Source organism: Pituophis catenifer, unplaced genomic scaffold (assembly GCF_029215685.1).
Source record: "Pituophis catenifer annectens isolate HBS135680 unplaced genomic scaffold, rPitCat1.0.hap2 SCAF_7, whole genome shotgun sequence".
NCBI classification, from domain to species: Eukaryota; Metazoa; Chordata; class Lepidosauria; order Squamata; family Colubridae; genus Pituophis; species Pituophis catenifer.
In genome coordinates this window covers 62,610,789-62,635,292 of record NW_027256887.1, presented here as the reverse complement: position 1 = coordinate 62,635,292, position 24,504 = coordinate 62,610,789, and the positions used below count along the sequence as shown (strand labels likewise).

General features: G+C 40.7%; 2 protein-coding genes across 2 annotated transcripts in view; one reads left to right on the top strand and one right to left on the bottom strand.

Moving 5' to 3' along the window:
• Nucleotides 1-12,678, top strand: part of MICALL1 (MICAL like 1) — a 38,806-nt gene extending 26,128 nt beyond the window's left edge. Inside the window, exons 10-16 of the mRNA XM_070947075.1 lie at nt 878-1,012; nt 4,322-4,448; nt 4,536-4,626; nt 5,746-5,819; nt 6,875-6,989; nt 7,503-7,549; nt 10,640-12,678. Of these exons, the coding sequence (XP_070803176.1) occupies nt 878-1,012; nt 4,322-4,448; nt 4,536-4,626; nt 5,746-5,819; nt 6,875-6,989; nt 7,503-7,549; nt 10,640-10,761 (711 nt within the window). The 3' untranslated portion in view covers nt 10,762-12,678. The remainder of the gene's footprint in view (nt 1-877; nt 1,013-4,321; nt 4,449-4,535; nt 4,627-5,745; nt 5,820-6,874; nt 6,990-7,502; nt 7,550-10,639) is intronic.
• Nucleotides 12,679-12,874: 196 nt separating this feature from the next.
• CUNH22orf23 (chromosome unknown C22orf23 homolog) lies at nt 12,875-24,503 on the bottom strand. Its single transcript, XM_070946794.1, has 7 exons — nt 24,397-24,503; nt 23,394-23,514; nt 22,630-22,692; nt 21,828-22,010; nt 20,185-20,316; nt 14,014-14,114; nt 12,875-13,751 (listed from the first exon to the last, which is right to left on the bottom strand). Exons 2-7 carry the CDS (start codon nt 23,494-23,496, stop codon nt 13,629-13,631), a joined length of 705 nt encoding a protein of 234 aa, XP_070802895.1. The 5' UTR covers nt 23,497-23,514; nt 24,397-24,503; the 3' UTR covers nt 12,875-13,628.
• Nucleotide 24,504: the final 1 nt, after the last annotated feature.

The window sequence follows — 24,504 nt, the reverse complement described above, 5'->3', positions numbered from 1 at the left end:
TGGTTAAAGAACTAGGCTCATTTGAAGAGCAAAAATCTATCTCACTTTGATTAATGAGAATACTCTTGAGGATGCCTTCACCGAGAAGTTCATTTTATTTGCTTCTGAATTATTTCCCCAGAAATGATTATGGGACAAATTATGTAAACTAGAGAAGACAAGAATTGCCCTACAGGGAAGGACCATAGCTCAATAGTGGAGCACACACACTGCATAGTAAGGATTGTATTTTCAGGTAGGGCTGGGAGGACTCCATCATGAAATATGGAAAAATAGTCAGTAATAATAAAACTGAACTAGATATACCCGTGTTCTTATAAAATAGTTACCTAATGGTATTTTTGTTTTTAATACAGTGATTCCATACCACCTAAAGAGTCCGTATCTCTTACCTAAGACAAACAAACAAACAAAATACATTGCTCAACATTCAGTTCCTGAACTAAATTATGCTGTCCAAATTCAAGCTGCCATTCAATTAAACAGTAGGGCTGGGAGAACTTTTGTCTTAAATTGTGAGATTGCCAGTTAGATTTTAAAAGATGGATTGACAGTTTAAGTGCAACCTCCTACAGTCTTAGATTCTTGGTTTTTAATGTTGACAGAAAATACTGTTTAATCCTTCAGTGTTTCCACAGTACTTGTGACTTCTTATAGCACCTATTTTTCCTTTCTCGGAAATCTCATACTGATCTAGATGTAAAATGACCTGGACAATATATTCATTTGTTCCTATTTATTTGACCTGGAGGGGAAATTTTTGCATTTTTTTGAAGGGGATACACTCTTTAGCAATGCATTTGCTTTAATGGGAATGTTCCCATTAAAGAATGAGGGTGCAGTGCAGAATCATGTGTTTTTATCTGTTTGTACCTAGTCATCCTGTAAGGAGAATCCCTTCAACCGGAAGCCATCACCTGCTGCTTCCCCCTCTATTAAGAAAGCTTCAAAGGGACCCAAACCAGCAAGGCCTCCTGCTCCTGGACATGGTTTCCCACTAATAAAACGGAAGGTAATTGGGATTGGGGAAAAATGGGCAAGTACTTTTGCATAATGCTTCCTGAACTTACTTTTTTTTTTTTTTTTACAGATGTTGGAAGAGGGTTACTAACCTTCTAAGAGAGGGGTTGAATACTAAAATAGCTTAGATAATCTTCATTTTCCAGAATTTTCATCAATGCCAATTATGGGTGGCAAATTTTGGGAGTTGAACTTCACATATCTGAAAGGGGCACAGTGTAAGAAGGCTGCCAAGAGATGCTATAAGGAGGTGCATTACTATGTAATGGTACTGTGGCTTTTTCTGAAGACTGCACTATAGTAAAAGTCACCATCTCAGGTTTTAAAATTGTGGCCTTAGAACTTGGCTTTGAACATTCCAACCTCCAATTCTCTTTTTGTAATTATTTCCACACATTGTTATTGCCATAGTCAAAATTATAGTTGCATTCATAAATTTAGGCACACTTGGTCAAATGGTATATTTCAGTGGTGAAATTCTTTTTTTTTTTTTACTACCAGTTCTGTGGGCGTGGTATGGCTTGGTGGGCATGGCTTGATGGGCGTGGCAGGGGAAGGATACTGCAAAATCCCCATTCCCACCCCACTCTGGGGCCAGCCAGAGGTGGTATTTGCCAGTTCTCCGAACTACTCAAAATTTCCGCTACCAGTTCTCCAGAACGTGTCAGAACCTGCTGGATTTCACCCTTGATATATTTCAGTACCTTCACGGTCCCAGACTTGAAAATTATTAAGATTTTGTGTGGAGATCTCAAACTTCCTAAAAGAAGAGTTCTACCAGTAAGATGGAAAAAAATTCCAAGAACGAAAATAGAAAGATACTTATCTGACTACAGGAAACACTTGGAAGTTTTCAATTCTTCCAAGGTTGTGTTACAAAGTGGTGACTAAAAGGGTGTTCCCAAACTTTGTGCATGCAATATTCATTATTTATTTATTTCCACCATCCCTGTTAATAAGGGGGTCAGACAGGGATGTATATTGGCACCCCTTCTTTTCAACCTATATATTAGCGATTGGAGAAGGGCATTAATGGTCCAACTGGATTATATCCATGCCCCCAGATTAGCTGACTACAGGTGCCCGCTCCTGCTCTATGCGGACGATGCTGCGATTCTTTCATTCTCTCGGGTGGGTCTGCTTAGAGCCCTTAAAATCCTTTCCAACTATTGTTGCACCAACCAACTGTCTATCAACCATTCTAAGTCTAAGATTATGATTTTCTCAAGAAGCAGGAAAATCTATCAATGGAAGCTCGATGGCATACCAGTGGAACAGGTTCATAGATTCCAATATTTAGGCATTCTTTTTCCAATCTAATGCCATGTGGCTTGCGCAGGTCAAGTCCCTCCGCACCAAGGCCAAGGTCACTACGCATGCCCTTCTGCAATTCTTTTACACGGAGGGAGCCCAACATATTCCCTCAGTATTAAAAGTATATAGGGCAAAGGTGATAGCTGCCATTACATACGGCGCCCCCCTTTGGGTTCAAACAAATATTTCCCTCCTCGAGTCTGTTCAAAGCCAGTTCTTACGTCGCCTAATGGGAGTCCCCACCTGTGTGAGCAATGCTGCAATCCGCCTGGAACTGGGCACACCATCACTCGCTACTGTTCTGTGGAAGTGTGCTATTGGCTACTGGCTGACCCTATGGGTCAGACTTCCAGACTACTATTTAGGCCAGTGCTTATGGCGGGACGACTTCCACAGTTCTTGGGCCCGCAATATTCACACCAAACTTATGAAGATAAATATTCCCCCTATTGAAGCCCTTATGCTTGGCCCAGATGCAGCCAAATCGCTGATATTCCAGCGATTGGATGATATTGAAAGACAACAGAATCTGGCACTTGGTGTGGGAGTATGTTCTTCGTTTTCTCTCGGTATTACTCCCCGAATGCACCCCCCCCAAATATCTCTCTACGCTATCCTTTGTTAAATACAGGTAGGCCTTTCTAAAGGCACATTTTAATGTGATCCCCTCGAATGTCCTAGATAGCAGGTGCTCGGGGTGTGTGAAATCTACCCACTGTTCATGTGATGGCCGATCTCCGGAATCGTTGGCTCACATCGTATTTACATGCCCCCATTATCGGGAGGTAAAGTCAGAACTTATCTCTCCCATTTGCCAAAGACTTCCTGGATTATCTGAAAATCTTAGTCTTCGCTTCTTACTCCAAGATACCGATTCTAAGATTACACTAAAGGTAGCAAAATTTTTTGCTGCAGTCTTGGGATGTAAGAGCCGGGGGAAGGGACGGGCTGGACCCATTGACTGAGGTCAGCTATATTGATCGTCAGCGGTTGAGTTAGCTGGTGGTTGTATAAAGTGCCAATGTGTGGATTTTATGTAAATTGCAATATAGTATTTTCTACCTATGTACAATTTTAATCGACTATAGTCCATATAGATTGGAGCTAAAATTTAAAATACACGAACTGTGAGTTTGATGGAGTGGTTTCTACCACTGATCTTGTTGCTGTTTTGCACTTCAGTCTGGTCGTGTGCCAGCTATGTGTCTTGGATGTTTTGGGTTTTTTTTTTTTTGGTCTATGACCGCAATAAAGTGTGCTATGCTATTTATTTATTTTAAATTTGTAAATAGCTATACATAGATAATAAGCATGTATTCAGATTTGCAGAAAGATGTATTTTAGCTTTGTATCATGTACGGACTATGCCAACTTCTACTCACTGAAATGTACAATTTGACTAGAGATGCCTAAACTTTTATATAAAACAACATAAGGAATGACATAAATTGAGAGTAAATTTGGTGTAGTGATTAAGGCATCAGGCTAAAAATAGGAAACTGAATTCTAGTTCCGCCTTAGGCGCAAAGGCAGGTAAGGTGACCTTGGGCCAGTCACTTTCTATCAGTCCTAGGAAGGAGGTAATGGCAAACTACTTTTGACAAATCTTGTCAAGAAAACTTCAGGGACTTGTCCAGGCAATCTCTGAGAATCAGACACAATTGAACAGGGAGGAAAAGTTTGATTCCTGACTGTTAAGCGTGAATTTGCTTCCTTAGGCTTGAATGTTCAGTTAAATAAAAGACAATAAACCACTCCCTGCCTGCCTTTCATGGTTGTGAAGGAGCTAGGCAGTCAATGCCTGTTTCAGGCAAGAAGTCAGAAGGAATTTGGCATGTTGTATCTTCTCCCATATTCTGTCCTGCTTCTGTCTCATTGTTAGTAACTGCATTTCTCTCTGCCTACTCTGGAAATACCTGTTACTTTATACAAATCTTGTTTGGAATAAAACATGTGGTTCCTTATTTTTTTCCCTCTTGTTTTATAGGTTCAGTCAGATCAGTATGTCCCAGTGGAGAATATTTATGGTGAGATGGACAGCATTGAGCAGCAGCTGGATGAGTTGGAACGCCAAGGAGTTGAGCTGGAAAGGAAACTCCGGAGCATAGAGAATGGTAGGATAGCTGCTGCTATTCCTAAGGCTGGACAAGGAAAGGAAATGTGTTTTTTTGACCTCACCCTATCCTATCTCCAATTGGCAGATGTCCCTGAAGATGGTTTGCTGGTGGATTGGTTTAAGCTGATTCATGAGAAACATATGCTAGTGCGTCGGGAGTCTGAACTTATCTATATGTGAGTACAATATAAACTGCAATCATGTTTACTAATGTATTGAGTTCAGCGAGACTTACTTTTGAATAAATATGCTATGAATTATATTTGTTAGGTGGCAAAGAATCCAAAGGAATCTGGTAGCACTTTTCCTGAAACTTAATTATTTTTAATAAATGCTATTAAAAATCATTAAGTTTCCCTAAGCTGCAGTTCACTTCATTTATGCATCTGCTTATGTGAGCTGCACTCATGAAAATTTATGAATTAATAAAATTTATTTGTCAGAAAAAGTGCTACTAGACTCCTTTAGATTATTCGCCACTATAAATTAATGTGGTTCTCTTCCTAAAATCTCTACAGTGAGAAGCAGTTTATTAGTTGGGTAGTTTCCTGCATATGGGGCACAGAATGAAAGCAAAATGGCTAGCATTTTTTCTCATTAACTTATATTCCACTGGCAGCCCTGGAAAATTATGGAAGAATCTTGGAGCAATATAATCAGAAATAAAGTCACCCTCAAACATACTACAGAAATAGAAGTAACATAGCAGAATCTAGATGATTCAGGAACCATTTCTTGTCAAGATCTTCCAAGCTGAAAAGGTAGAACTGAAGAATTTGATGCTATTTAGCCCACCACACCTGGAAACTACCAATGTCTGATACTTTCTAAGCCCATGACGGAGACACTTTTTTTATTGTTAAGCAACTTTCCTGCCAAATTCTTTGAGCTGGCTTTTCCTCCTATAGACAGTCCTGAAGGATATTCCATACAAGTGAATGCTTACCTATTTAATTCAATATTGTTGCAAAATGGTCAGTTGATTATTTGTAGGAAGCCCAGAGATATGAATGTAAAACATTTAAAGTAGTTCTTTTGACCTTTGGAAAAGTGATCTACCTGGATTTCATTCAGTATTTCAATAGCGTCAAATTCAGTAATGACAACAGAAATGCAAATATGGGGGCAGTTATAAGCAGTGTCTTTCTTACATAGCAGAAATTGTGCAAAAATGCTGGAGAACAAAACATTTTCTTTTACTGAAGATTTGAAACAACTATGTCAGTCCTTAAAGATGGTATATCAGTTTTTACAATAATTAAAACAATAATACATGCTCTGTTTTTTCTTTTGAGTTTTAAGCAGCAGAACTTGGAGCAGCGTCAAGCTGATGTGGAGTATGAATTGCGATGTCTTCTTAATAAACCTGGCAAGTCTTAAAGGGTGTTAGCCTGCTGTTTGCTTTTTTTAAAAAAAATGATCTTAAGAGAAATATGTTGTAGCATTAGGAAATTATTTAAATCGTAAGCATCTGTTCTCTCACTGGGCTTGGTTCTTTTCTAATCCAGTATCGGTCATGCATGGGCTGTGCTGGAGGGAAATGATGAGAATTACAGCTTGACACATCTGGGAGGAATTACAGAAGGAAGACTGAGTTGTGCTTGTTGCTTTTTTATGTTTTTTATTTGTTTCACCATACCTTGGCTGCCAGCAGGGAGTACTGTTCTATGAAAGAGCTTTTCTGCATGCACTCTATTTCTGCCCTAATAGCAAGAATCCAACAAAAAAGAAACTCCCAAAATGACCTGTTGAAAGATATCAGAACTTACTGATTCATGACTGGATTTAAATGTGTATTGAACCCACAGCTGATCCTTTAATATACATGATAATAATAATTATGGTCGCATAGTCAGCCAGATGTTTAGACTGGAATTGGCATTTTTATACACCTATCAAATCTTTCCCAAAGACCTGGGATAGACAGATGTTGTTTGATGGTGTTAAAAGTATTGTCACAGGATGTAAGCTGTTCCAAGTAAACCTGCCATTTGCAATTGACTGGTGGCGATTTTGTCGATACCAATAGTGTTCAAGTGGTGGTCCAGATGTTTTGGGATTTTTATTATTCAATCCCACCTTTTAATATATGTTTTAGTGAGCTCTTATTGTTCATTTTCAGGCAAGAAACTCAATGGCACTTAAAATATAGGAACCTGCCTAGTATTAATCTACTATAGTTTGTTCTGATGGCAGTGGATTTCCACAGAATCCTGATGCTGTGTTACTGAAGATGCCACTATACAAGCAAGATAGAAAAGCAAACTTTGCCCAATCTTTTATATATTCTCAGTGCATTTAATATGTAGTGAAGAAGATGCATAAATGGGGGTCAAAAGCACTTTTCTCATGTAACATTTCATAGAGCATAAGTTGTCTTTAACATATAATTTGTTTCCTCTCTTTCTTTCTGTTGGGTGCTAGATAAAGACTGGACAGATGATGACCGGATCAGAGAAAAGGTATTGATGGAAGAGCTTGTAACCATTATTGAACAACGGAATGCCATTGTCAACAGTCTGGATGAGGATCGGCAAAGGTAGTGAAAGGAAAAGCAAATGGCTGTATTTTGGGTTAATTGAAAACAATTGGCCTGGGAAATGTTGATTGTACCACTGCAAAGCATAATTACATGTGTGATTCTTACCATTAATTCTTTGATAAGCTAAGCCAGATGGTGTTAGCAACTTGGGCCAAAGGGTACTGTGTTAGTATATAGGACAGGAATGGGCAATATGCAGCTTCTGGAATCCCCTGCCACCGTTAGCTATCTTTTCAGGAAAGGATACTTTCATAAAATGTAATGAATGCCTCAAAATAGATTTAATAGAATTAAAAACTATTTTTTAAAAAATTGAAAACCCAGGCAACAGCATATGTGTGATGCATGCTCCCTATTTGGACCTTCACCTACTTGAAAAATATTAAACACAGACTTTGGTCACCAAATAGCAGCTCATCGCTGCTTTAGGAGCCTGATTCTTGTTCTAATCAGTCCTACTTTGGCTACGTTGACTAAAACAGGATCTGATTGTTTTGCTTGTTTTGCCAGGGAGGAAGAGGAGGATAAAATGTTGGAAGCCATGATTAAAAAAAAAGGTAAGAAGAATCAGGTCCAGTAATTCAGACTTCCCAGTCTCAGATGCAGTTGTTGTTTGCAGTATTATGCACTGATATTGTTGTTTAACTATTAAATATATTTGTGTATATTTTTGTTATCTTCCGTACAAAATATGTTTAATGCAGAGGTGAAATGCTACCGGTTCTGACCGGTTCGCCCAAACTGGTAGTAATAAAAGCTACCAGTTTGGGCGAACCAGTAGTAAAAAAAATGCTACCAATTTGGATGAACCGGTATTTCCGACGATGAGCTCTGCTGTGTGATTTATATTTGCTAGAAAGCAAGAAATCCTGCTTTCTAGCAAATTGTTCTACCACAGCTATGGACCCCAAAGAACGTAGCACACACAAAGTCCGTTCAAACCTTAGTTTACTAAATAAACCAATCTTTTATAACAACGGCTGTTAATTAATTGCATTAACAGCCGCTAAGAATTCAAAGAATAATAACTGAAAGCTTACTATGGTTGGAAGAATGCCCAGAAGCAATTTGCAGGAAGCTGATAAGATAAGCAAGACAAGACAGGAAGGTATGTGAATTAAGTTGTTCCCTGCAAATTGCTTCAGTTGGCATTTCTCCTTAAATAGGCTAAGGGAGTGGCCAATTAGCCCCAAGCCTTTCTCTTGAGGAGACATCCTCCTGAGGAGCCACTCCTGCCTTTTGGCAGCTCTGCGCGCCCGTGCATCGAGAAGAGGCTGCTCCTCTTCACTTAAGGGAACTTCTGGAGATTCTGAAGGCCCTTGCTGAATCCCCGCCTCTGGCATCATATCTTCTCCAGCCTCCTCATTGTCCGACTTTAGTGCCAGCTGCACAGGCTGCTGGCGCAGCACCACACCAGCCTCCTTGCTGTCTGAATCAGCTACTAGCTGCACAGGCCGTGTACGGGCCACAACACAAATCTAAATTGTGCGGCACAGCTGTTCCCCCCCTCGCTGTTCTACTTAAAGACTTCTTAAGCCTCCTTTTTCAGCGCTGTGCGGTAGTGCCTATGATGTACATGCGTGTGCAGCGTGCGTTTGGTGCACACCGTGCATGCACGCACAGCAGCAAACCGGTAGCAGACTTCAGAGCATTTCATCACTGGTTTAGTGTCTATACCCATACCAACTTCAGTTCTATCCTAACAAAAGCTAATTGTATAATTAGGTATAAAATATAAACCAAATAGGTAACTTCTCCTGTTTTCCACAACACATCTTAGCAGTAAAGTATACTTTTTGTCCCTTGCAGATGAGAGGAGTTAGAAATGGGAAATACAAAGTAATGTTTCTCCATCCTAAATTGGCTTTGGCAATATATGACGTTGGCACACTTCTCTGTTGTCAGGGAACATCTTTGCCAAAAGAGGCAGCACATTTGCTACCATGAACCAAGGGAGAGGGAAGTTGTGTTGGTTTAGCTTCTTTCCCTTTGCCAACACAGGAGAGTAGCAAATAACTTTTATCTTAGAGATCAAAGAAAGTTATGTGAAAAGAGGAGGTAAACTGAGGCATTGTACCAGTGAATCTAAATCTGCCTTTCTTTTCCACTGCCAGTATAGAAGAGGACAATTCTCCTTCCCTTTGAAGCAAATACCTCAAAAGGAAAGAATGCAAGTCATGAACATTTTTCAGGGACATGCATTTAATTTGCTATTTTACATTGATTTCACTAGCTGTGGAGCAAAAACAAATAGAAGGCATAGAAGTTCTGCCCAAAATATTGGAAATCCAGGATCCTTTGTGATTTGTCATAAAAGCTAGAAACTTGTTCTGTAACAAGAACAGTTCATTGTTGAGAGAACATGATTTTATCTTTGACCTGGAAAATCACAGCATACATACTGGATGGGACTGATTCTGAGTATAGTGTAAAATTGAGATTCTATTTTCATTCTCAGAGTGGTGCAGATTCAGTAATGAATAAGTTCAATGGCTGTTGTGATCTTAATATTTGCCACTTGAAAATCTTTTCTTTCTTAATCCAGTACAGGAGGGGAAAAAATCTGAACACAACTGCAGATTCTGTAAACCTTGCTGGGTCTGATTCCAAAATGATCTAAGTTTTAGAAAATATGCAGATAAATGGATTTATATTCTTAGATAATATCCATGTACAAGTTTTGAATATTTGTTGTGGCCTGCACTTAAACTTCTAAGGAAGCCTAGGTCAGAACAATATTGTTGTGCCCGCGTGACACCCCTCCTGCGCGAGCTGCACTGGCTCCCAGTGGTCTTCCGGGTGCGATTCAAGGTGTTGGTTACCACCTTTAAAGCGCTCCATGGCATAGGACCCGGGTACCTTCGAGACTGTCTTCTGCCACCAATAGCCTCCCACCGACCAGTCCGCTCCCACAGAGAGAGTCTCCTCAGGGTGCCATCAGCCAAGTTATGTCGGCTGGCGACACCCAGGGGGAGGGCCTTCTCTGTGGGAGCCCCAGCCCTGTGGAATGAACTGCCCCCAGAAATACGTAAGATCTCCGACCTCCGGGTGTTCCGCTGCGCACTGAAGACCCTGTTGTTCTGCCAGGCAGGGCTGTCAATATAATAATTTTAAATTGGGGTATTTTAATTTTTAGGGTTTTAAATTGGCCAAATCTATTTAATTATTTTAATTTTTAATTATTGTTGTGTCTTGTGTTTTTAAATTGGCTGTACACCGCCCTGAGTCCTTCGGGAGAAGGGCGGTATAGAAATAAATAAATAAATAAATAAATAAATAAATAAATAAATAAATAAATAAATAAATTTATTTATTTATTTATTTATTTATTTATTTATTTGTCACTAAATGTAAAATTTAAAATATAAAATTTACATTTCTGTAAATCCTGTCATTGAGGCATGTTCTGGCTGTATTGTTTAAGCATCTGTGGTCTAAGAAAGTCTTTCCACGTTATAGGAAGGACCTTGGGTTAGTTCAGTGCTTGATGAGGTAGTATTAGGAAGGAATAGTTTCTGAAAACCAAGAGCTTTTTGTTCAGTTTAAGCAAAGACAGTTGAGTAGTCTGGCTGATTCTAAGGGAGCCTTCTATGTTCCTAATCCCCTCTACCTTGCATGCCACTAACCCTACCCCTTTCTCTCTCCAGAATTTCGCAAGGACTCCGAGGCTGATAGCAAGAAGAAAGGAAAATTCAAACCAATGAAAGTGCTTAAGTTACTTGGAAATAAACCTGACTCAAAAAGCAGATCCCCCAAGGAAAAGAGCTAAAGCAGCTGGCAGCTAGAAGAGTAAGGAGGGCTGCCAGTCTCTTTGACTGCTCAGCCCCATTTAGCTGGGTGTGCCTGGCAAGTAGGATGGCTTCCTGCTTTTGCCCATTTTTTTTTTTTTTAAAAAAGAGGTTGTGCCTTGCCATACACCAAAGCTGGCTTTATCTCGGAAAAATCCAACCACCTTCCACAGCAGCAGGTGTTAGAAAAGGGGGAAATATGGCAAGTCTTATGAGCACATTACAGAGAGGGACTGACATGGAGGAAGAAGCTGTTTGCCATTTTCTCTTTCAAGGTGGGGATGGGAATGGACAAATAAAATAGCTTTAGACTTCCTCAGTTGTGCACCTCTTATATCTTTTGACTGTTCAGAACTTTTAATCATGCATATTTTGGGGAAAGTTGCACTAATTGTCCTCCTCCTTTAACTGTGATAGTCACATGTGCCTAATAATCTCTTCGGGGGAGGGAGGAGGAAGATAATCCCCACTGTAGTTTGGGAGCCTCTAGTTATCTCTTTTGAATTCCTTTTCTTATTCTTTTTCTCCTCTTTGGTCATTCAGAACAATATTAATCATAATAATTGGGCTTCCAGGGCAGATTTTTGTTGTGGGAGGATTAAATTTTTAAAATATTTTGACCATAAAAAAGTCTATTATAAAGTCTGTAAAAACATCCAAAAATCTATCCAGTGCTCTATTTCTGGAAGATTTCTCTGCCACCAAAGAAAATATTATGCTGTGAATGCCGATTCTCTTGGCAACTAGTTAACAAACCACAGAGGAAAGGCTAAGACAGCTTTGGCCTCTGTTGTAAAGCAAATTGCAGTTGCTGTCAGAGGGTAGATTTGTGCAGGTATGAATGGAAAACAACTGGATCTTTTTAACCCTTAGTTGCTTCTGCTGCTGCTGCTATTTATATCAGGGGACATAGCAGGCTGGGACAGTAATTCATTGCCTGCCAAACATTAGAGCCAGAAGAGGATGTCAAGCTGTCTTCAATATCAACAAGGTACCACTGTAATTCTTCTTAGCTCCCTCCCCTCAGGGTTTATGTGCATGTTTTTTTTTCTAAGAGTGCAAAAGAACTTTATAATTTTTGTAGCCAAACTCCCACCCTCTGACTTTCAGCTTTTCTTTCTTTAGTTTTGTGTGTATGTATGAATTCAGAGGGGAGAATGTCTTTTTTCTCTCTCTCTTCTGGCTTCTCTAACTTGAGGGACTATTTATTGAGATGTTTGTTTGGTCTGAGTTAAATGTTGATAATATTGTAGGTGTTGGTTTGAGTTCTTATTAGCAAATTGCTGTGCTGCTTTATTCAGATGTGATGAATTGGCAAACAGTCCTTGACTGTGTTATTCAGCCTGGAGTGCCCTCCCTAATTTGGAGCCCTCCAGATGTGTTATGCTACCATTTCCATCTGGTCAGTCAGTATGTCATGTTAATACTAGTTTGGGAATGATGGATAATTCAACACATCTGGACAGCAGCAGTTAGGGTTTAGAACTTTTCAAAGCAGAGCTGAATTCATTGGTGGTGTCAGCTATGATTAGGACCACCTTCTCAACCTCTACAACAGGGGTGTCAAACTTGCAGCCCGCGGGCTGGATACATCACGCCCTGGCCATCCCCACCCCCATTTTAGCGAAGGGGGAAAAAGTTGCGATACATCACGTGACGACAGCGTGACGACGCAAGTTTGGCACCCCTGCTGTACAAGTACAGTAGCCACCATCTGATTCTTGCTTTCCGCTGCAAGATTGTCCAATGCACAGCTCTTCCTTTTATAAAGCAAAAAAAAAAGTCAATCTTTTAAAATGTCCTCAGATACATTCCCATCAGAAATTATCAGATTCTGGTGAACATAATTACCTTGTGTTAACTGCAATCTCCACTGATGGGCACAGATGAAATCAATAATAAAATTGATAAGACCATTATATTTTGTGCCTGTGGTGTTTGTTTATATAGTTTGAGATGTCTTGGCAGGAAGTGGACACAAAGCATTATGGTATAGAGAATAAAAAGTAGAAAATCACAAAATTCTTAGGACTTTTTATTTTTTTTACAAGTAGAATAATATATAGCTATCAAAAGTGAGCTGCTGGACCAAAACAAAAAATACGCCAATGAGAAAAACATCCCTTACTCTCACCCATTTACTGTTGTGGTATTAAGTCTTTCCTTTAACAAGTGACAGACACGTGAATAAATAGTCACTTAGTCATAATGAAGATGGTCCTAAGTCTGTAATTGTACTGAAGAAGCATTCATCAAAAATAAGTGCCATCTAAAATCTTCCGATTCTTTCTTTCATAGTCCGATACAACAGTCACCACTGTTTGCTTAACAATTTATATGACGAGTGAAAAACTGCAGTTTGATTGGAAGCAGTCTCCCAGTGGATGGCGGAATCATATACAAAATATTTTTGATCTATTCTAAGAGTTGTACTGTTCTAATCTAAAAAGCAGCAGCACATAAATGGTAGAAACACAGATGCTGTTTTCCAGAGATAAAATATGTGGAAATCTTTTCCTTTTTTTTTTTTTTTTTTGGGTCAAGGCAAGCATTGTAAACCCAGCAATTCATTTGAACCCCTTCTGTTTCTGGATCAAATTTTTGAAAAGACTTCCTACCATTACACATTGACAACAGGTCGTTCCTACTTTTCAGGATTCATACAGTATTCCTGGGAGATTAAATATATTCTACAGATACCTGCCACAAGAGGATCAAAACTGTACTAAGAAGATATTCTTCGCTTATGTCAGCACAAAAAAGGGTGAAGGAGTTATGTCCTTGGTGTGTGTGTGTGTGTGTGTGTGTGTGTGTGTGTGTCTGTGTCTGTGTCTGTGTGTGGTGAGAACTATTGGTCTACTTGACCTATGCTTGGATTGTCATGTTTGATGCTTATATTGAAAGACTTGGCTATTGCCCCTTTCAGTTCTGCAGTTCTCTGCTTGTCAATCATCTCCATCTCCCGGAGCTTCTGCAAACAGCAGAGAAAGGAGACATAGTAAGAATTCAATAAATTTTAATTTTCTTACAAGATAATACACAAGTCTTACTCCAGATGAAATATATTGCCATCTCCTGTATAATGTTTTTTAAAGGTTCTTTTTCACTTTAGATACACACGTGCCCTTCTGCTAAATCTTTCCCTACTTTCTCAAAAAAATCATGAGCATATCCAATTTTCATATTGAAAAAAGATTGCATTTAAGGCTATAAAGGTCAGAATTACCAGGTACCTGTGATATTTCAGTTTGGATAAGTCCTTGATACGCTTTGCTCTGTCCCAAAGCTTCCATTTCTGACAGGAAATTTTGTCGATCTTGAATTTCATTCAGCACTGAGCATAAAGACAAAAGAAGCAATGTGGAATGAAAGACTAAAGGGTAGGAACATAGTTGTTCTTCTGAAGTTTAAACCATTAATTTCCCATTTATTTTATTTAAAAGACTTCTGTAGCAGCCCATCTTATGGGCCATAACCCTGAGAGGCTCACAACAACAGCAACAAGAAAACAACATTGGAACATATGCTACATTAATTCCCTGTATGCTACGTAAACCTGTTAATGACCATGGCTTCCTTTGGGGAAAAATAGATGAAATGTTATACAGTCATGTGAGAAAGAAAGAACACCCTCTTTGAGTTCTATGGTTTTATGTATTGACAGTAAAAATCATTTGGTCCTTAGCAGTTTTTAAAGTAGATAAATACAACTTCCGATGAATAACAATCAGGGGTGAAATCCAGCAGGTTCTGATAGGTTCTGGAGAACCAGTAGCAGAAACTTTGAGTAGTTCGAAGAACTGGTAGTGGAAATTTTGAGTAGTTCAGAGAACCGGCAAATACCACCTCTGGCTGGCCCCAGAGTGGGATGGGAATGGGGATTTTGCAATATACTTCCCCTTTCACACCCACCAAGCCATGCCCACCAAGCCACACCACGTCCACCAAGCCACGCCCACAGAACCGGTAGTAAAAAAATTTGGATTTCACCACTGACAACCACACACTACATATTACATCATGTTATCATTTATTTTGCAAAAAGAAAGCCAAAATGGAGCAGCTATGTGTGAAAAACTAAGTTCACCCTTATTGCTTTCATAAATATGAAGAGGCTAAGTAGCAGCCTGATGCTGCTAATCAAGTGCCCTTGATCAATTGATCATTGGCAAATGTGACTATCTCTATAAATGCTGGAATTTTAGGAGTTTGCTGGTCTCCAGCACTGAGGTGTGTTAACACAATGCCAAAGAGAAAGGACATCAACAATGATTTTAGAGAAGCAATTGTTGCTGCCCATCAATCTAGGAAGGATTATAAGGCCATTTACAAATAATTTAAAGTCCATTATTCTACAGTGAGAAGATTATTCACAAGTAGAAAACATTCAAGACAGTTGTAAATTTTCCTAGGAGTAGATGTCCTAGCAAATTCACTCCAAGTTCAGACTGTGCAATGTTCAGAGAAATTGCAAAAAAAATCAAAGAGTTACATCTCACCTCTACAAGGTCTCAGACAGCATGTTGAATGTGGAAGTGCATGACAGTACAATTATAAAAAAAAAAAACCCGGAATAAGTATGATTTCTTTGGAAGAGTTGCTAGGAGAAAGCCTCTTCTCTCTTAAAAAAAAAACCCTTGACAGCATGGCTTAGGTTTGCAAAGTTGTATTTAAACAAATCACAAGACTTCTAGAACAGGCCTATCAAACTGGCGGCCTGCGAGCTGTATATGTCACACGCAGGCCATGCCTACCCCAGCTCTGCAAAGACAAAAAACGTCGCAATATGTCAGGATCCAGCCCGTGATGCGATCAAGTTTGACACCCATGTTCTAGAACATTGTCCTTTGGGCAGATGAGATCAAATTGAAGATATCTGGCCATAATGCACAGTGTTTGGCAATTACCAAATATAGGATATCAGTCATGTCAATTACCAAATATAGGATATCACAAACATCTCATGTCAACTGTCAAGCACAGTGGTGGAGGGATGATTGGGGTTTGTTTTGCAACCACAGAACCTAGGCACCTTGCAGTCATTCAGTCGACCACAAACTCCTCTATATATCAAAGTATTCTAGAGTCAAATGTGAGACCATCTGTCTTAACAGCTAAAGCTTGGCCAACACTGAGTGATGCAACAGGACAATGATACTAAGCACACCAGCACATTTACAACAGAAGGGTTGAAAAATTAAAAGAATCAAGATGTTGCAATGTCCCAGTTAAAGTCCAGCCCTCAACCAGATCGAAAAGCTGTGGTGGGACCTCAAGAGAGCTATGTGTACACAAAATGCCCAGAAACCTCAATGAACTGAAGCAATGTTGTAAAGAAGAATGGGCCAAAATTCTTCCACAATGATATTGAGAGACTGGTAAAGAAAACCATTACTGCTAAAGGTGGTTCTACAAGCTATTGAATCATAAGGTGTACTTAGTTTTTCACACATGGCTTCTCCATTTTGGCTTCCTTTTCTGTAAAATAAATGATGACATGGTGTAATAGGTCATATGGTGGTGTTCATCTGTGATTGTATTTACCTACTTTTAAGAATAGCTCAGGATCAGATGATTTTTTACTATGTTCTGATGCTCATAGAACTCAACAGTCAACTTTCTTTTTTACATGACTATAGGTTTAATAAGGTGGTCATATACAAAAGGAAGTATTTCATAGAACATAGTAATAATGTCCAGGAGATTGGTTGATCTAGAGCATCCACAAGACCCATGCCACTGAATACTAATTCTGAGGAACAAAAGCAAACAATTTAAGAGAAATATTTGGGACAATAGACAAACTGGCTCTTTGCAATACGGCCTTTATATTTTAAGGTAGGTATAATTTATATATATATATATTTATACCACCCTTCTCCCGCAGGACTCAGGGTGGTGCACAGCCAAAATAAAACATAGTATACAAAATTTAAAAACAATTTAAAAACAATTAAATAATTTTGGCCCAAATAATTTAAAACAACCCAATTAAAACCTAATCAATTAAAACTGAGAGGATGGGATCAAGCCAGCCCGGCTAGATGGAATAAGTGTGTTTTCAGGGCCCGACGAAAAGTCCGGAGGTCTGATATCGTGCGTATCTCAGGGGGCAGGTCATTCCAGAAGACAGGTGCTGCCACAGAGAAGGCTCTCCCCCTGGGGGTCGACGGCACCCTGAGGAGGCCCTCTCTGTGCAAGCGAACCGGCCGGTGGGAGGCTATTGGCGGCAGAAGGCGGTCTCGCAAATACCCTGGCCCTAAGCCATGGAGCACTCTAAAGGTGGTCACCAACACCTTGAAGCGCACCCGGAAGACCACAGGAAGCCAGTGCAGCTCGCGCAGGAGAGGTGTCACGTGGGAGCGCCCCGTCGCTCCCATAATCTCCCGTGTGGCCGCATTCTGGACCAACTGCAGCCTCCGGGTGCACCCCAAGGGGAGCCCCATGTAGAGAGCATTGCAGTAGTCCAGGCGGGAAGTGACGAGTGCTTGAGTGACCGTGCGTAGGGAGTCCCGATCCAGAAAGGGACGCAACTGGCGTATCAGGCGAACCTGATAGAAAGCCCCCCTGGCCACGGCCGTCATATGCTCTTCTAAAGACAGCCGTGCATCCAGGAGGATGCCTAAGTTGCGAGCCCTCTCCGTGGGGGCCAATGATTCGCCCCCAATAGCCAGCGATGGCACCAGCTGGCTATATCGGGACGCCGGAAGCCACAGCCACTCGGTCTTGGAAGAGTTGAGTTGGAGCCTGTTTCTCCCCATCCAGGCCCGCACGGCCTCCAGGCACTGGGACATCACTTCAAGGGCATCGTTGGGGTGGCCTGGGGTGGAGATGTACAGCTGAGTGTCATCAGCGTACTGATGGAACTCCACCCCAAAGCCATGGATGATCTCACTCAGCGGCTTCACATAAATGTTGAACAGAAGGGGCGAGAGGACCGATCCTTGTGGCACCCCACAAGCAAGGTGCCTCGGGGTCGACCGCTGCCCCCGTCAATACAGATTGCGACCGGTCAGAGAGGTAGGAGGAGAACCACCGCAGGACGGTGCCCCCCACCCCCAGCCTCTTCAACCGGTGCAACATGATACCATGGTTAATGGTATCAAAAGCCGCTGAGAGATCTAACAGGACCAGGATAGAGGAGCAACCCCTATCCCGAGCCCTCCAGAGATCATCCACCAACGCGACCAATGCCGTTTCCGTGCTGTGCCCAGGCCGGAAACCGGACTGGAGCGGGTCCAGATAGACAGCTTCATCCAGGTACTGGGGAAGCTGCCGCACCACCACATTCTCAACAACCTTCGCAACGAAGCGAAGGTTGGAGACTGGACAATAGTTAGCCAAAACAGCCGGATCCAGAGAGGGCTTCTTGAGGAGGGGCCTCACCACCGCTTCTTTCAAAGCAGCTGGTAGGACACCCTCACTCAGAGAGGCGTTAACAATCCTCTGGAGCCAGCCTCGTGTAACCTCCCGGGAAGCCAGTACCAACCAGGAGGGACACGGGTCCAATAAACGTGGTCGTGTTCAGCTGTCCCAGGATCCTGTCCACGTCCTCGGGAGCCACAGGATCAAACTCCTCCCAGATAACATTCTCAAGACCTGCCTCAGTCATCCCGTCTGGACTTACCCAGTCAGAGGCCAAGCCTTCCCGAATCTGAGCGATCTTGTCATGCAGATACTGCACAAAGTCCTCAGCTCAACCCTGCAAGGGATCATCCCGCGCTTCCAGATGGAGGAGGGAGCGGGTCACCCTAAACAGGGTGGCTAGGCGATTATCTGATGACGCGATAAGAGCGGCAAAATAGCTAGTTTTCGCCGCTTTTATCGCTACTAGGTAGGTCTTAATATGAGACCTCACCAGTGTTCGGTCAGATTTGGAGCGGCTGGTCCTCCAACTACTCTCCAGGCGTCTTTTCCGGCGCTTCATCTCCCTCAGCTCTTCGGAGAACCAGGGAGCTAGGTGAGTTCGGCGCCGGGTCAGAGGCCGCAAAGGCACGACGCGGTCCAAAGCCCCGGCGGCCGCACTGTCCCAGGCGGCCACTAGGTCTTCAGCTGAGTCATGAGCCAGAATCTCAGGAAATGGCCCAAGCTCCATCTGGAACCTATCAGGATCCATCAGGCGCCTGGGGCGGAACCACCTAGTCGGTCCCGCCTCCCTGCAGCGGGGTGCAGCGGTTAGAAAGTCTAGTCGAAGGAGCGAGTGGTCTGACCATGACAAGGGTGGTAATATAATTATAACTCAGTTTCTTGATAACATAGACAGACTGATTATGCATGCTATGATGTGATGGATTATGGTTTATTGAATCAAATGTTAAATGTTTTACCCAACACTGAGCCATAAATCATGGTTTATAAACCATAGTGGCTGTTATTATGGGGGGAACATCTTAAAAGTCTATTGTATGACTACCCTGCTCTTGATTAGTTTTGCCTTGCATGTGTGCTCTGCTGAAACTGATGTATAGAAATCTCTTGTTTATTGTTAACCTGAAATACTGTTGCATCAAATGGTTTGGTGTCATCCTGATTGGTAGTCTATAACACTATGCCAAAATAATGATCCTGCTGTACTGCATTAGGGGGATACAAGTAGTGTTACTGTGCTTCATCCTGGAAGTATGAGCAATCTTTTGCCAAGACAATTTAACATGTAAGTCACTGATTTGACAGTGCTCAGAATCTAAAAAGACAAGCAGGAGGGAATAGCTGTTTCCTATCTCTACCAGCTACAAACAGGCAGTATTCATAGAACATGCTTTAATCAGATCAGGTCAATTCTTAGAAGCTACATTCACACATCCTAGTTGGTATAAATTAACATCTAACTTGGTTAGAGTTAACCTTAGTTTTTAGTGATAGCATACTATATGAACATAGCATCTTCGTTTAACTTTCTGGTTCTATGTATGATGCCAACTCAGTAAGTGGATTAGCATTATAAATTAATCCTAAACACTATTAAGGATCATCACACAGCCAAATGTTTATACTGGATTTGGTATTTTTGTCAACCTATCGAGTCTTCCCAAACACCTGTTATAGGCAAATTTTTGATGGTGGTATCGAAGGTACTGTTGCAGGGTGTAAATTATTCCAAGTAAAACTGCCTTTTGCAATTGACTGATGGGGATTTTGTCAATGCCAATGGTATTCAGGTGGTGATCCAGTTGTTTTAGGATTGCACGTAATGTGCCTATTACTATTGGTGCTATTTTTGCTTTCTTTTGCCACAGTCCTCCTATTTGCAATTCTTTGTATTATATTTTTATTCCAGATGTGTATGTGGCTGTAAATGCTTACGTTCCTGAACTACAACAAACCTTTTATCCTAGGCTAATGTATTGTATGAACCCTGCCAGAATGTATCAGGTCACTGCTTTTAGCTAAGGGAGTCCGCTTACATTCATCGAATCGGTCCATCTCTGGTACTGTTTCTTCTACCTTGACTGGTTTCTTCTGAGTTTTCTTCTCTACTTTGTCCTTTCCTGTTGCTAAGATGTTTTGCAGTCTTTCTTTCTCCTTCTCCAGGTCTCCTGTAGATACAAAGGAAATATTATTACTGTTTATAAAACTATTGATCAGAATTGCTGGAGGGAATAGCTTACTGTCATGTCTCCCCGCCCCCCACCTCACAGTTGGGAAGAAGGACCATGGACTTGTTTGAATTTGGATTGCTGACACTTGATGCTTAGCAGTTTATGATTTGATTCAAACCTCAGGCATTTATATATTTTAGGAAAACTATTCTTATTGATCAACCTTATCCTTAGTAAATAACAATTACCATATAATACAAAACATAAAGGACAGACTATGCTCAAAAGAAGACAACTTTAAAATGCCTAAGCAAATGTGTATAAATGAACTCTGATACTCAAATGGAAGCAGTCGAGACTGCTAATGGAGAGAATTCTAGGGATAGTATTTCTCCACACAAGACATTCCCTTGGTTATCATTTTCTCTTTCTCAGACATTTTGTCTTTGAAGTGTTGCACTAATCTGGCAGATCACTTAGAACAGGGGTGTCAAACTTGCATTGTTATGGGGCCGTCACATGACGTATTGCAACTTTTTCACCCTTTGTTAAAATGGGCATGGGCGTGGCCAGCACATGATGCATCTGGCCCACGAGTTTGACACCCCTGACGTAGAACATAAATCCTTTCAGCAGGTAGTCCTTGTTTAACTACTGCAACTGGGACCAACAGTCATTAAACAAAGTGATAGCTAAGTGAAAAAATATGTGACTGTGCTTGCACTTTTAGAAGAGCTTTCCTTTACAGCTTCAAAAGGATATGACCCCAAACAATCGGGTGATCTCAAACAGCAGGGAAGGTTTCTGGAAGGAAGCCAAGTAAAGGGGCAAATCTTATGGCTCCTTTTTACCATTTTGGAAGTTCATTCAACTACTGGGATAATTTAGTAAGGGAATTAGAGAATTCATGTTTGGAGAGGAAGAGATTATAAGAAGTAAGCAGGCATACAATGTGGAATACAGATTCCCAGCTGTTTGCCTAGTACGCTTAGGAGCACTGAGCCACTTAGGGGACAAAAAAAAAAAGCCTTGAGTGAGACATTGATTATAGTCTTGTCAATTTCAGGCAGCAACTGTGCAAATCCAGGATTCTAATCAAGTAATTAAAATCACAAGAGTGGTTAAATTGTGGTTAGTACTTTTCAGTGACCCTCTGCACTGAAGAGAGAAGCAGCTCAGGAAGAGAGAGTTTGTTTAGGCAATCCTTCTGCACTGTGAATGAGGTAGAGAAAAAAAAAACAGTTCAGGCAATGCACAACAGGTACTGTGTTTAATGGTGAATACATGACTGAGAGAAGCTTCGAAGGCCATAAATGTGGTCACTGGTTGCAAAGTTATATTTTCATAGGTTACAAAGTTACCTTTTCATCACTGTTGTAACTACAAGTGGTTGCTGCCCAGGTAGTACAGTAGCTGAACAAAGATTACTTGTAAATAATGATGAGTATAATTATTGTTATTTATCTCTCCATTTCTTCATTTATCATTTGCAAATGTTTCTTGCTTACGAGTGGCTTGAGGCTTGAATTTTTCTCTGATATATGCATCTCCTGCACGACAGATCTCTGCAGGTCGGAGGTGAGGTCTGCCAAAGGGACTGGTGGTCAAAATAACCTTTGGTGATACAGGCTTCGGAAACTCTGGTTCTCTGCTGGATGTTGGATAACAGTGTATGGGGAAAGCATCACCACCTAAGAAAGAAGGGCAGAGATTGGTCGGGAAGGAATTAAATGTAAAGCTGATGGCACGCATGTACCATTTTAAGTATACATGGCAAGAGTCTCCTGTCAGCCAAGCTCAGTCTCTGGCAGGTTCTTAGAGACCTCCATGTAGTATTCTTGGCAGTGTCTAGATTTGACCCCAAGGTTAAATTGCTAGGTATAAATATGTATTCCAATTTAATATTTCAGGAGGGATTCTGTAAATTGGCTTGCTTGTAAATGCATAAAAGAAAATGTATAACAGAAATTATTCATGTTTTAATATGAATTCAGAATTGTTTAAAACTAATATAGTCCCTCAACCTACCTTTATAGTACATGCTGAAAATCCCAAACTTTTACAGAAGATTTCTTATCTTCCTAGAGAGTTGGATAAACTAGAGTTTATTAAGAAATATTCATCATCTGTGATTTAGTTTTCCACTAATGTTTTGTCCACTTCCTGAGTTTATATAAATTTCCTTTGCAAGGGGATGGTTTGTTTCTTTAGCTGGAGAAAGTCACATGTCTGAATTAAATTTAGAAATCTGAAAGCCAGAACTAACATCGGCTAAATTTTAAAAGAAAGCTAAATTTTAGGCATACTTACGTTTCATGCAATTTATAAGATGGCGTTGCTGGAAACAAGTAAGCTTAGATTCTTGCATCATCACTGAAAGAGAAAAAATATCCATACAGATCAGCAGCAGCACCACCACCACCTTTGCAGAAAGAGATTTAACCCAAACAGTACCTACATACAAAAAGGAATGCCAAATCTTGAGCACAGATACCCCAAATGCTAAAAGGCTACAATCCAACCTATATGTAGCAGCCCTTTCCAATGAGATAGCTTTCTGCTCTCTTTTTGATATAAATATAATTGAAGGGCATCCAGTTGTAGAACATTAAGTGTCATTGTAGTGTAACTTAAAACCCTTTTCAGAATATCTGATTGCAACAATGAGTTTTCTCCCCAAAATTATTATTTTTATTATTGTGGTTATTCTAGAATACAGAAATCCAAAGTGACTTTTTTTCTGGATTTTTTACTTTAAACAAGCAGTATTCAAAAGGCTGTATTTTTTTCTGTAACCGGTTTTCATCTTATAACTTTATTGGCATGATCAGATCTTGTGATTAACTGCTTAGGTATGCAAGAATTTATACCTCATATTAAGGAAGAAATTCAACACGGGCATTTTTCTATAGTCACTAGTCACTGAAATTATCAAAGACTAGGGATCCTTAACTTACACCCTCAATTTGCACAAAAAGTAATTTAATAGTAGTAATTTAAAATGCAGCAAGGTAATAACCAGGAGTGGGGAGCATTACTTCCTGGGATACTTTTCTATTCTGCTTCCTGATTACCTTTTAACAACTCTTGCGTTTCCTGACTATATTCCTTCACAGTGGGAGCATGCCAAAATCCACTTCCTTTTATCACAGGCCTGATCCTCTCTTGAGAAGCCATTGTAATCTCTGAAAGAAACTGATAAAGAGATCTACAGTTATTAAGATCACATCTCACACATATTCTGTTTTTATTTTTTCTAGTGATTCTTTCACCAATGTTCATTTGCCATATTTTATTTATTAAATTAAATTGTACTGCCCATGTCAATACAATGGCACTGAATTTAGGACCATTTCCCACATTTGTCACCGTTGCAGCATCCCCATTGTCACATGATCAAAATTTGGATGCTTGGCAAGTACCGTAACTCATATTTATGATGGTTGCAGTGTCCCAGGATCAGGTAATCAATCACCTTTTGCGACCTGATAAGCAAAGTCAATGGGGAAGTCAGATTCACTTAGGAACCATGTTACTAACAACTGCAGTGATTCACTTAACAACTGTGGCAAAAAAGGTCGTAAAATGAGTCAAAACTCACTTAACAACCATCTCTTAGAGACAACAGAAGACAACCATCTGTTGTCTTCTTAACAACAGAAATTTTGGTCACATTTGTGGTCCTAAATTGTGGATTACCTGTAGACCAATTGTATATTCATTTGTAAAATACGTATGGGCTGCATGTAGCAAACCCAAAACTGAACTTTTTAAGGCAAAAACTGGAGATATTTGTGCTACATCACAACAATTACACCCGGCATCTTATTGCAGCCTAATCATAACTTTGACATCACGGTGCAATTTAAGGTAGCGGAGATGCATCTACAACGGACGCGTGAAATTCTGCCTTTCTCGGCTTGCAGGCACCCATCTCAGCTATTCCCACAGTAGCCGATTTTTTCCCGTCCGATCACGGCTCCCTTTTCTGGAGGGATAGCAAACACGGGGTGAGAAGCCAGAGAAGTTTGCAAAAAGAAAAGTCTCTCTCCCCCCCCCCCCCCAAATTTCTCTTACCCGAATTGGCGGCTTCCGTCACCATGACAACCCCTTCGGGCGCTCGCTTCCGCCGACGTCAACTCTGACCCCGGAAGTGCTCGCGCTCTGCGTGCTCTTCGACGGAAA

Bases quoted from the DNA above. Each gene is read 5' to 3' on its own strand.
- CUNH22orf23 (XM_070946794.1), bottom strand. From the start codon at position 23,496: ATGGCTTCTCAAGAGAGGATCAGGCCTGTGATAAAAGGAAGTGGATTT. The intron at 22,693-23,393 runs GTAATCAGGAAG...TTTCTCTTTCAG, and splicing joins AACGCAAGAGTTGTTAAAAG to TGATGATGCAAGAATCTAAG. The intron at 22,011-22,629 runs GTAAGTATGCCT...CTTCTTTCTTAG, and splicing joins TCTTATAAATTGCATGAAAC to GTGGTGATGCTTTCCCCATA.